Source organism: Stegostoma tigrinum, chromosome 4 (assembly GCF_030684315.1).
Source record: "Stegostoma tigrinum isolate sSteTig4 chromosome 4, sSteTig4.hap1, whole genome shotgun sequence".
Lineage (NCBI taxonomy): Eukaryota > Metazoa > Chordata > Chondrichthyes > Orectolobiformes > Stegostomatidae > Stegostoma > Stegostoma tigrinum.
Window position 1 is genome coordinate 102768330 of NC_081357.1, and position 12687 is coordinate 102781016.

At 42.9% G+C, this 12687-nt stretch overlaps 1 protein-coding gene across 1 annotated transcript in view; it reads right to left on the reverse strand.

The window, feature by feature from the left end:
* LOC125452488 (CUB and sushi domain-containing protein 1-like) overlaps positions 1 to 12687 on the reverse strand; it is a 2230063-nt gene that overhangs the window by 64137 nt on the left and 2153239 nt on the right. The window contains exons 59-60 of the mRNA XM_048530978.2: positions 6191 to 6373; positions 3541 to 3717 (exon numbers count right to left, since the gene is read on the reverse strand). Of these exons, the coding sequence (XP_048386935.1) occupies positions 3541 to 3717; positions 6191 to 6373 (360 nt within the window). The remainder of the gene's footprint in view (positions 1 to 3540; positions 3718 to 6190; positions 6374 to 12687) is intronic.

The following is a 12687-nucleotide window of genomic DNA, read 5'->3' on the forward strand; positions in this document are numbered from 1 at the left end:
TTAACTATTAGGAATCCCATTTATCTTTAATTTGAAAGAGTATCAGAGATAATGGGAACTGCAGATGCTGGAGATTCCAAGATAATAAAATGTGAGGCTGCATGAACACAGCAGGCCAAGCAGCATCTCAGGAGCACAAAAGCTGACGTTTCGGGCCTAGACCCTTCATCAGAGAGGGGGATGGGGGGAGGGAACTGGAAGAAATAGGGAGAGAGGGGGAGGCGGACCGAAGATGGAGAGTAAAGAAGATAGGTGGAGAGAGTGTAGGTGGGGAGGTAGGGAGGGGATAGGTCAGTCCAGGGAAGACGGACAGGTCAAGGAGGTGGGATGAGGTTAGTAGGTAGCTGGGGGTGCGGCTTGGGGTGGGAGGAAGGGATGGGTGAGAGGAAGAACCGGTTAGGGAGGCAGAGACAGGTTGGACTGGTTCTGGGATGCAGTGGGTGGGGGGGAAGAGCTGGGCTGGTTGTGTGGTGCAGTGGGGGGAGGGGATGAACTGGGCTGGTTTAGGGATGCAGTTGGGGAAGGGGAGATTTTGAAACTGGTGAAGTCCACATTGATACCATATGGCTGCAGGGTTCCCAGGCGGAATATGAGTTGCTGTTCCTGCAACCTTCGGGTGGCATCATTGTGGCACTGCAGGAGGCCCATGATGGACATGTCATCTAGAGAATGGGAGGGGGAGTGGAAATGGTTTGCGACTGGGAGGTGCAGTTGTTTGTTGCGAACTGAGCGGAGGTGTTCTGCAAAGCGGTCCCCAAGCCTCCGCTTGGTTTCCCCAATGTAGAGGAAGCCGCACCGGGTACAGTGGATGCAGTATACCACATTGGCAGATGTGCAGGTGAACCTCTGCTTGATGTGGAATGTCATCTTGGGGCCTGGGATGGGGGTGAGGGAGGAGGTGTGGGGACAAGTGTAGCATTTCCTGCGGTTGCAGGGGAAGGTGCCGGGTGTGGTGGGGTTGGAGGGCAGTGTGGAGCGAACAAGGGAGTCACGGAGAGAGTGGTCTCTCCGGAAAGCAGACAGGGGAGGGGATGGAAAAATGTCTTGGGTGGTGGGGTCGGATTGTAAATGGCGGAAGTGTCGGAGGATAATGCGTTGTATCCGGAGGTTGGTAGGGTGGTGTGTGAGAACGAGGGGGATCCTCTTGGGGCGGTTGTGGCGGGGGCGGGGTGTGAGCTTTGCAGAACACCTCCGCTCAGTTCGCACACTGTACCCGGTGCGGCTTCCTCTACATTGGGGAAACCAAGCGGAGGCTTGGGGACCGCTTTGCAGAACACCTCCGCTCAGTTCGCAACAAACAACTGCACCTCCCAGTCGCAAACCATTTCCACTCCCCCTCCCATTCTCTTGATGACATGTCCATCATGGGCCTCCTGCAGTGCCACAATGATGCCACCCGAAGGTTGCAGGAACAGCAACTCATATTCCGCCTGGGAACCCTGCAGCCATATGGTATCAATGTGGACTTCACCAGTTTCAAAATCTCCCCTTCCCCAACTGCATCCCTAAACCAGCCCAGTTCATCCCCTCCCCCCACTGCACCACACAACCAGCCCAGCTCTTCCCCCCCACCCACTGCATCCCAGAACCAGTCCAACCTGTCTCTGCCTCCCTAACCGGTTCTTCCTCTCACCCATCCCTTCCTCCCACCCCAAGCCGCACCCCCAGCTACCTACTAACCTCATCCCACCTCCTTGACCTGTCCGTCTTCCCTGGACTGACCTATCCCCTCCCTACCTCCCCACCTACACTCTCTCCACCTATCTTCTTTACTCTCCATCTTCGGTCCGCCTCCCCCTCTCTCCCTATTTATTCCAGTTCCCTCCCCCCATCCCCCTCTCTGATGAAGGGTCTAGGCCCGAAACGTCAGCTTTTGTGCTCCTGAGATGCTGCTTGGCCTGCTGTGTTCATCCAGCCTCACATTTTATTATCTTTAATTTGAATCCTGGTCCAAAAGCTGAATAGAGTGATCGAATACAATCAAGATGTACTTAAAAAATGATTGCTTGCTCAACCCAATTCATAGGAGATGAGCAAAGTACAAACAGAGATGTCAGTTTTCTGGGCTGTGAAAGGATTTATACTCCACTAAGAGACTTGACACTGGAGTGTAAGAGATCAAGTAGTGAGAGGAATTGCAATTATCTCTAAGAGCATGGGCATGAGGTCAAGTAAGATATATTTACAGTGAAAGAACGGTAGAGGACACTGAGAAAAGGTTGTAATAAAAGGTGAGTACAATTATTGATGCAAAACCTCAATTAAACAAGATTTTAATTTGATCATTGAAAATATTTGCATAATAATTAACTCCAGAGTCTGTAAGTGTCTCTTTCAAATTAGAATGCATCATGAACAGCGCATTGTTGGAACTTTGATCAGTCTCCATCTGCAGCTAATACTGCGGGTATTTGAGTGTATTAATAGAGGAGATGGAAAACTCTTGACAACACTGTGCCTAAAACACTGCCAGTCATGAGAGCTCACTTACTTGAGCAAGGGCAAATGCTCACAGAACACAAATGTTATGTACAGTGCATGACGGAAATATGGAAGGAAAAGTGCTGGAAATATCCGTCAGGTCTGTGGACAGAGCAATAGATTTGATATTAGAGGTCAATAACCTTTCATTAGAACTCTTCTGAAAGTTAATTGACCTGAACCATTGCCTCCTTTTCTCACTCCATTGATGCTGCCAGAACTATGGAGCATTTCCAGCATTTTCTGTTTTTAGTTACAGACAGTTACTGACAATTCTTGCATGAATTTCTGGAATGAGAAGAACCAGACGGAAAATAATTCTCTCATGTCAAAACTCACTTTATTTGGCATGAATTAGCCTTTCTCCCTTTACAAAACTTTGACACTGACAAATAATGTTGAGATGCTCATTCATACCCATAATTAAACCGCTTAACATTCAAAAGGCACTAAATATAAACAAAACAAATTTTCCAATGCAACCAGTGTTGTTACAGTTTTGGAGAAGGAAATTACAGGTAGTAATGGATATCAGTTAACAGGAGGCTGATGTTCTTTGGATATTATCTGACAAAAATCCATCCTTTTTATCCTCCTGAACTTGTTTGCAAGCGTTAGCCTTGTCAGACTGAAAAAAAGTCAGAAGTCACATAGCACCAGGTTATAGTCCAACAGGCTTTTTTTTGAAATCACAAGCTTTCAAAGTGCTGCTCCTTTGTCAGATGAAGTGACCTCTTCAACTGACGAAGGGGCAGTACTCTAAAAGCTTGTGATTTCAGATAAAGCTGTTGGGCTACAACTTGGTGTTGTGTGACTTCTGACCCTATCCACCCTGGTCTAACACCGGCACATCCACGTCAAGACTTAAAGGAAGCCTTTCAAAGGACCAAATAGTTCAGTTGGATTTAGTGAGCGCCATAGTGGTGTGATATGTGGTAGGTAATAAAATCAGGTCAATCTGATTCTAAATTGTTCTTCAGAGTGATGAATGAGAAGAGGGGGCGGGTTTGAAAACCATCACGGGATGTTTCACTGCTACTTCTGTACTGTAACACTAACCTGTGCAGTCAGGAGCTGATCCAGTCCATGTTCCGTTAGCAGTGCAATGCCGGGTAGTTAGCCCAGACGTTTTATAGCCTTCCCAGCAGGAATAAGAAATGGAGCTGGAGAATACCACGCCATCACTGTAAACTATCTTCCCATTTTCTGGGGTGCCAGGATTTCCACATGATACAGCTATAAAATAATGAAAGAAATTGGCACATGTACAAGCATGATATTGTGAACAGCATGGGTCCCTTACCTAAGGAAAGATAGACTGGCAGTGGAGACAATTTTGAGAAGGTTCATGAGGTTTATTCTGGGCATGGAGTGTCTGTTTTATGAGGAGAAGTTGAGTAGTTTGAGCCTATACGCATTGAAGTTTGGAAAAAAATGAGACTTGACCTGATTGAAACAGACAACATTCTGAGGGGGCTAGATAGGGGAGATGTGGAAGTCTGTTTATCCATTGCAGGAGAGTCTTAGACTACAGCACATAATCTCAGAATAAGGGGTTGCAAGTTTAAGATAGGGATAAGGAGGAATGTCTTCTCTTAGATGGTGCTGAACCTATGGAATTTTTTCAGGCAGAGGGCAGTAGAAGCTGGATTATTGAGTATATTCAAGGCTGAATTAGGCAGATTTTTAATCAATAATGGAATCAAAGATTGCTGGGAAAAGGCAGGAAAGTAGATTTGAGGATTATCAGATCAGCCACGATCTTACTGAATCGCGGAAAAGATTTCCACACACAAACCAACAGCCTGAGCAAATGTGATTTCAAAGTTTAGAAAAAATCTATTTATGCCACATATATGGTGTTAAAAGTAATGGCTTGATTGGAGACTTTATACATTGTGGCGTCAGTGCTTCCTACGTTGCATATGCATTCCTGTTGTTTTGAAGGTTGCAACTACAGTGTTTCAGACTGTTTTACTGACGTAATCTTTTGCATTTTGCCTTTCAAGCCTCTGACTGATTCTATTTGATATTTTTCTTTTTAGTTTACTTTCCTCCTTTTCTTAATTTTCTTTTGTGTTAGATTCAGATGCTGTTGTGGTGAGTGGGGTCAGAATGTACTCTATCCACCTTTGTCGCCACATCATGTCACTGATTGTTTTCACTCATCGTGCAATGCTGTGTAATGCTTTAGCAGTCGACTAATTCTTCATTCAAACCCCTCAGTTTGTGCACACTTAATCTTCACTCTCCTTCTGCTCATTGATGGGGCAATGAAACTGATTGTTTTCAAATTTCAAATTCCTTTGGGTACTTTTATGAAGGTTGTGTACTGCATATTTAACCTCTGTTTCAGGTTTAGCTTGGCTGCATGGGTATGTGTCCTTGGGAAGTCCATTGTTAAAGAGAGCTGAAGGCTGTTTTGTGAAAAAGATAAATGATTTTCAGGTGTACAGCTCGATGAACACAGCAGGCCAAGCAGCATCGGAGGAGCAGGAAAGCTGATGTTTTGGGCCTAGACTCTTCTTCAGAAGAAATTGTGGGCAAAGTGAAGCCGGAGTGCTGCAATCCAGTTCTGCAAGGCTACCTGTTCATGATTATATGTCGTGTTCCCAACCCCTCACCCATGAGTGGATCTAAGCCTCCGTAAAGTGGTGAGCAATGTTGCCTCACAGCACCATGGACACGGGTTCAATTCCATCCTCAGGCAACTGTCAGTGTGGAAGTTGCACATTCTTCCCATGTCTGCATGGGTTTCTGCTGGGTGCTCCAGTTTTCTCCCATATTCCAAAGATGTGCAGATTAGGTGGATTGGCCATGGTAAATTGCCCACAGGATTCCAGGATATGCAGGCTCGGTAGGTTAGTCACGGGAATTGCAGGGTTACAAGGCAGGACAGGGTAGGATGTTCTTTGAAAGGTTGGTGTGGACTTGGTGGGCAAATGGCCTGTTTCCACACTGTAGGAATTCAACGATTCTAAAACTCCAAGATTAGTGATCAAACACCTTTCCACAGCTCAAGATTTTGCCTTGATATTGCCTCTAATCCCAATAAAACATCCTTGATTGCTGAAGCTGACTTCAAGTATCTCTTCTGTGTAAAAGTTCTGTCTTTCCATGAACAGTTCTGAATGGTAAATTCTGTAAAACTGGATGTCTGGCTAGACTGAATTACAGATAAAGTTGAAGTCTCCTTTTAACTCATCAGATAGCATGATCAGTATACAGTCACGGTGATTTTCCCATTACATTTTTGCAAAATCTAGACTAATCCAAGGCTGCCTTTTCCTCTCATTTCTGGAGAATCACTTCCAGCATGACTTACAAACTTCAGGATAAAATATTGGAGAAAACCTGGTCTCTCACTAACTTATTAACTTCTTCAGTTTTGGGATTTCCTCCTTTGTACATGTTTATTTTTTTCCCAAGTTTCATATTTGCCACTTTTTACAATCTCCCTGCTTTTCTTTGTTTTCTCGGATCACTCTCAATTCTACTCAACGACTCACTGTGTCACATATCTCCAGACCGCAGGCTTCTTCCTCTGCTTCGGCCTTTCTTATCTGCTGCAGTGGCTCAAACCTTTAAAATTCAAGTTTCACTGTGCTTCATTTCGATTTCCTCAATCATTGAATATATTTATTGGCAAATTTAGTCGTAGCCTTTTGAATAGTTCACCGCGTTTTTTTTTGAAGAAAGAGGCACTTACCTTCACAAACTGGTTGAACACCTGACCAGGACCCATTTGGTCTGCAGGATCGTTCCAATGAACCTCGGAGAGCATAACCAGCTTCACAGCTAAAACGCAGAAGACTTTTTATCTTGAATTCATTGCCTACTCTTGAACCATGAGTTGGGATACCGGGATCACCACATAACCCAGAACTGTCTCCTGCAGAACATAGACACCAAATCGAATCCGACAGCATTAGTCTCACTAACTAACCTTGATCTCTGTGTAATTGAAAAGATCCCCATCTTATTGGTAAATGCTTTTATGTTTAATCATTATTTTAAGGCCAATTTTAATTATGATTCAAATGCATTCTTTTACACTAGTATTTAGATTATTTGCAGAATTCAGATAGAAAAGCTAAACCACGGCAGGAAATGGTAGAATACTGAGAAATGGTAGAATACTGAGAAGTGTACACAAAAGGAATGAACTTTGATTGTCCACAGATCTGTGAGGATGACCAGGAAGGTAGGCAGGGTGGTCATGCAGGCATTAAAATATATCTACGTACCGAAAGCATAGTATATATTATGAGGGGCTCCAAAGAGAGTGGACGGAAAGATAATATCCCCATCCTTGAGGTGCCCAGAACTTGGGGGTTGGTAGTGAGGGGCATGGATTTGCTGCAATAAGTATGTAGCTTTTGAGGACAAATTTTTTCACATCAAAGGTTGTGGGGATATTGAAATTCTCTTTCTGTAAAGATGGTACAGTCTCAAACAATCATATTATTTGAAAAGTAACTGGTTTTGTACTGTAGTGCAATAATCTATAAAACTACACCAACAATCGGAAAGTGTGATTAGACCAATTGGCTATTGTCGGCCACACAGACATGATGATCTCCTTTTGCTTTGGACCTTTAACAAGGTGAAATGCTGGCATGATAATGCAGAAGATACTCTGTGAGTAGTAGATCATATGATATACTTGGATAACTTTAAAGAGCAAGAAAAGACAACTGCTCAGCATTCACCTAAAAAAAAACTAAACATCACATTAAATTTTGCAATACTACAATAATTGGAAGAAAACAAACATAACACCATTGTGAGAAAAGCGAACAGAGAACTATACGCCAGTTGGGTTCCCATCTGAAGTAGGCAAAGTGCTCAAACCTATTATAAGTGAACTGTTAACAGGGCACCTGGAAAATCACAACATGATGAGACAGAGATAGTAGGAGCAGCCCATGCTGGAGAATCTGAGATAACTAGATGTAGAGCTGGATGAACACAGTAGGCCAAGCAGCATCAGAGGAGCAGTGAAGCTTACATTTCGGATCTAGACCCTTCTTCAGAAAAAAAACACTTTTCTGAAGAAGTGTCTCAACCCAAAACGTCAGCTTTCCTGCTCCTCTGATGCTGCTTGGCCTGCCGTGTTCATCCAGCCCTACACCTTGTCCCACTGGCTGTAGACTGCAATGTTCCAAGGCAATCATTTCTGAAGAAGGGTCCTGACCCAAAACATCAACTTTCTTGCTCCTCTGATGCTGCCTGACCTGATGTGTCCCTCCAGCTCCACACTTGGTTATCTCTGACTCCAGCATTGATAATTCTTACTATGTCTGAATCACTCGTCATGACTGAGTTTACTGTGGACTTCCAGAATGCAGTATGCAAGCGGTCTATATACAAAGTCACAGTTTCATTCAGCATGGAAACATATCCGTCAGTACAATTTGGCCATGCTGACCAGATGTCCTAAACTGATGTGGTCCCATTTGCCAGCATTTAGTCCACATCCCTCTAAACTCTTCCTATTTGTATACCTATCCAGAAACCTTTTAAATTTTGTAATTCTACCAACCTCCACTGATTCCTGTGGTAGCTTGTTCCTTACAACCACCAAACTCGGCTTGAAAAAGTTACACTCGCCATCCCTTTTAAATCTTACCTCTCTCACCTTAAACGTAGACTGTCTAGTTTTTGGACTCCCCTCCCTTGGTTATTCACCATATCCATGCCCCTCATAATTTTATAAACCTTTATAAGGTCACCTGTCAGCGTCCAATGCTCCAGGACAAAAGCCCCAGCCTATTCAGCCTCTCCCTCTTGTTCAAACCCTCCAATCCCAGCAACATCCTCATCAGTCTTTTTTGAACTGCTTCAAGTTTAACACCATCTTTCTGTCAGCAGAGAGACCAAAATTGAATGCAGTGTTCTGAAAGTGGCCTAACCAGTGTCCAGTATAGCACAGCATGACAGTCTAATTGATGTATTCAATGCATCAACCATCGAAGGTAAGTGTACTAAATGTCTTTTTCAACAGTGAGCATACACCTGGCCAAATGGTCAAGCAAAAGATATTTGATACAATCCATTTGGAACACCTTATTTCCCACTATTTTCATTCATCAGTCATGTCGTACAAGACTCATTCAATCACTCCCGAAAGCTGAGCAAACACACAAACCATGCAGTTACTTTATTCAGGTGAGAATATAATCCAGGCCAACCAGCTCCTTGAGGAACTTAAGAGGCCATTGATTGGAAGTGAGTGTTGCAGACATCAACCCCCGCCTCCCAACTGCAAACCCTTCTGCCTACTTTATCCAATTGGAGGTGCAGGGATCTGTCTTGGGAATCTGGCACTAAGCCCGACATTTAAATAACATGAAAGATCCCTCCATCACTCAGATATGAATCCACACTCACTGCATGTCCCATTCATGGCACCTCATGCCCTTAACTGAACCTCTAGCCTCTCATAGATAACAAAGTGTGAAGCTGGATGAACACAACAGGCCAAGCAGCATCTCAGGAGCACAAAAGCTGACGTTTCGGGCCTAGACCCTTCATCAGAGAGGGGGATGGGGTGAGGGAACTGGAATAAATAGGGAGAGAGGGGGAGGCGGACTGAAGATGGACTTCACAAGCTTCAAAATCTCCCCTTCCCCCACTGCATCACAAAACCAGCCCAGCTCGTCCCCTCCCCCCACTGAATCCCAAAATCAGCCCAGCCTGTCTCTGCTTCCCTAATCCGTTCTTCCTCTCACCCATCCCTTCCTCCCACCTCAAGCGGCACCTCTATTTCCTACCTACCACCTCATCCCACCTCCTTGACCTGTCCGTCTTCCCTGGACTGACCTATCCCCTCCCTACCTCCTCACCTATATTCGCCTCTCCACCTATCTTCTTTTCTCTCCATCTTTGGTCTGCCTCTCCCTCTCTCCCTATTTATTCCAGAACCCTCTCCCCATCCCCCTCTCTGATGAATGGTCTAGGCCCAAAACGTCAGTTTTTGTGCTCCTGAGGTGCTGCTTGGCCTGCTGTGTTCATCCATCTTCACACTTTGTTATCTTGGATTCTCCAGCATCTGCAGTTCTCATTATCTCTTGCCTCTCATAGCTCCTTGCCAAGTTATGTTTCTTTACCCAAATCTCACCCTATTATGGAACGTTCATGTCAAGCTATGCCCCACTAGTTACCTGCTGTCTAGGTCCCAACTTATGCCAACATGCCCAAGCTCTTTCCCATGCATTCTAATTCATCCAGTATGCACCATGGGCAGACGTCAAAACTCATGCCGAGACAAATTAAAATTAAGAAAAGGAAGGCACTAATTTATTGAAAACATTCACAACATTGACTTTCCTTAAACAAGATGAAACATTATATTTCATTCAAGTGCATTATACACTAGAATTCAAACTCTCACATCAAAGTGCCCAAAACTGCTTGTCAGTATTTATCAAACTACAAAATCAAAGGCACACACTCCTATAAAGGGTGGTTGTGTTATGCAGCGGCAATTCAAAAATTGAAATTTTCAGGCCTATATCAACAGACAGAGTAACAGCAAGCATTCTTTCCTTTTTATTGGCAGGTTCCTCTGACAGGTCTATCTAACAGTTTTGTCAGGTCACATTGAAAGGTGCTCCAGCTAATTTTGACAGCTGATTTTGACAGGCCTGTGTCAGTCTTAATGCGCTTGATAGTAAAGTGCTTATCCACTTTATACACACATGTGCCTATATTTAACAATCCCAAATGGAACCTCAGCTTCATCAAAGGAAAGTGACCACACGATAGTTTCCCTGAGATCGCAGTCAATAGGGAACTGTTTGTCTCTGTAGGATACCCTCATTATACAAACTAATGGGCAAATTTCAAAACTTCTCTGAGCAAGTCTAGTCAGCAAACAAGTTTCACACTGAAAAGCTGGCAAACTAGGCAGTGGAGGATCTAAATCACAGAAGAGTTACAGTGCAGAAAGAGCCTATTTGCCCCATCATGCTTGCATCAACTGGGTAAATGAATGTCATTCCAATCTTCTATTTCTTCTCCATACTCTTGCACAATATTTTTGATCAAAATGATCATCTAATGAACTTATTTGAAAAGCCTCCACGACACTTCCAGGCAGTGCATTCCATCACCTCCTGACTTCCTGAGCGGAAAAAAGTTTTATTTCGCATATCACCCATGCTTCTTTTGCACATCACTTTAAATTTAAGCCTTCTTGTTCTTGTTGCCTTTATGAGTAGAAACAATTTCTTCCTACCTATTCGATCCAGCCCACTCATGATTTGTGAAACCTCTATCAATTCTTCTATTAGCATTCTTCTTGTAGTTTTCCTTTGTGACTGCATTTTTAAGCTTTCTTCCCGATGATACAGCTTTCAGGTCAGTAGTCATCGGTCCACATTGGCTGCTTTTTTTATTATTCAGGAAAACTGCAACTGATTCCTTTGGCATCAAATGAAGCAAACTCTTTAAAAAAATCATTTTCAAACATTCCTAAAACCAAATACAGTTTCCACAGATGTTTTAAACAAAATGACAAATTGTCCTTCCTGCACTGCTTCTGGGTCAAAGCTCATCACATCAGATGGCTGAGCTATTTTAAATTCCACCAAGCTATTTTGATTATTTTTCTCTATTGAACAATTCTCCTTAAATGATGCAATTTATCCATTCAATATTATTTCTTACATGATTCATGTGCTCTAATTTAAATCCGTTTATTATTTAAGCGCATTTGGTAGCTGAAAGCTTTGAGGAGGAATCATTGAGATTTAGCTCACCCGAGGGTGCTAGCTAACCACTGGTGCTCGATTTGTAGTAAAGAGAACTGTAAGTACAGCACTCTTTATTATTGTTAAAGAATGGACACCTAAAGTATTTAACCTTTTGTATGAGTATATACAGAACACTACTGTCCATTAGAGCATGCTGTGCACAAATTGAGACAAACATTTCCTTCAATTTTAAATATACTTCAGAACTGCTTCATTGACTGCAGATTGATTCGGGATGGCCTGATGATATGCAGGATGTCAAGTGAAAGCAAATCTTTTTTCCTCGAGGTCACCCTCATAGCAATATTGAATCATTGTTCTCACCTGCTTTGTATAGCTATCTCTCTTTCAGCAGGTGTTAAAATATATTCTTAAGGACAAAAATAACCTTCTAGTGGTTGCACATGCTTGTTACTCGAGGTGCCCTGCTCTTGCATCAGCTTTGTGGGAAAGGTATCTCAGGGTGGGCGATGGCCTAGTGGTATTATCACTGGATTATTAATTTTGAAATGGAGGTAATATTCTGGGGACCTAAGTCGAACCCTGTCATGGCTGATGGCAAAATTTGATTTGAATAATCATTTGGAAATAAGATTCTAATGATGGCCATTAAACCATTGCTGATTGTCAGGAAAGATCCCTCTGGTTCACCAATGTCCTCTGGGAAGGAAACTGCTGCCCTTACCAGGTCTGATCTACATGAGACTCCAGACCCTTCGCAACATGGTTAACTCATAACTGCTCTTTATGCAGCTAGAGATAGGCAACAAATTCTGGCCTAGCCAGTGATGTCCACATCCCATGAATGAATTAAAAAAGAATTCTGCATTGAACTGCATGGTGAAGTGGGACAACACTATACTTACCTAATTGAGTCACACCAGAACCTCCAGAAAAAATAGTTAGGAATTTTTCCATATAAATAAAGTTTGAAACATGTGATAAGTGTTAACTATTGCCAGACAAAAATTCTCTACATTTGAAAAGTGACTTAATCCTTCAGATTTTAGTTGTCAGTGGAGATCAAAAATGTTTGCTGTCCTCTGAATCTCATTTTGTTTTCTTTCAGAACCTAATTTGACGTGAAATTAAACATTCGGACACTTCCCATTTCAGACTCTTCACTGCTGATAAACAATTACTCATTCTGATAGATTGAGGGGATGCATAGTTTCTTTCCCTGTCCAGACAAATCCCAGATCCCGAACACAGAGTATTGAAATTTTGGTTTCTCAAATTTACATTAAGTTTTCAAGCACAATCCCATTGAACGTTATTTGTTATTGATTGCAAAATCCAGCCTTTTAAGGTTAATGAAGAGGTAGAAGCTGCAGTCATGCAAGCTGATACAAGCTTTGATAACTGTCAGAAGTGAAAGGACATTATCTTTATGACATTATCATTAATAAAACAAAACATGATTTGCCTCTGAGATGAAGTGTACAAT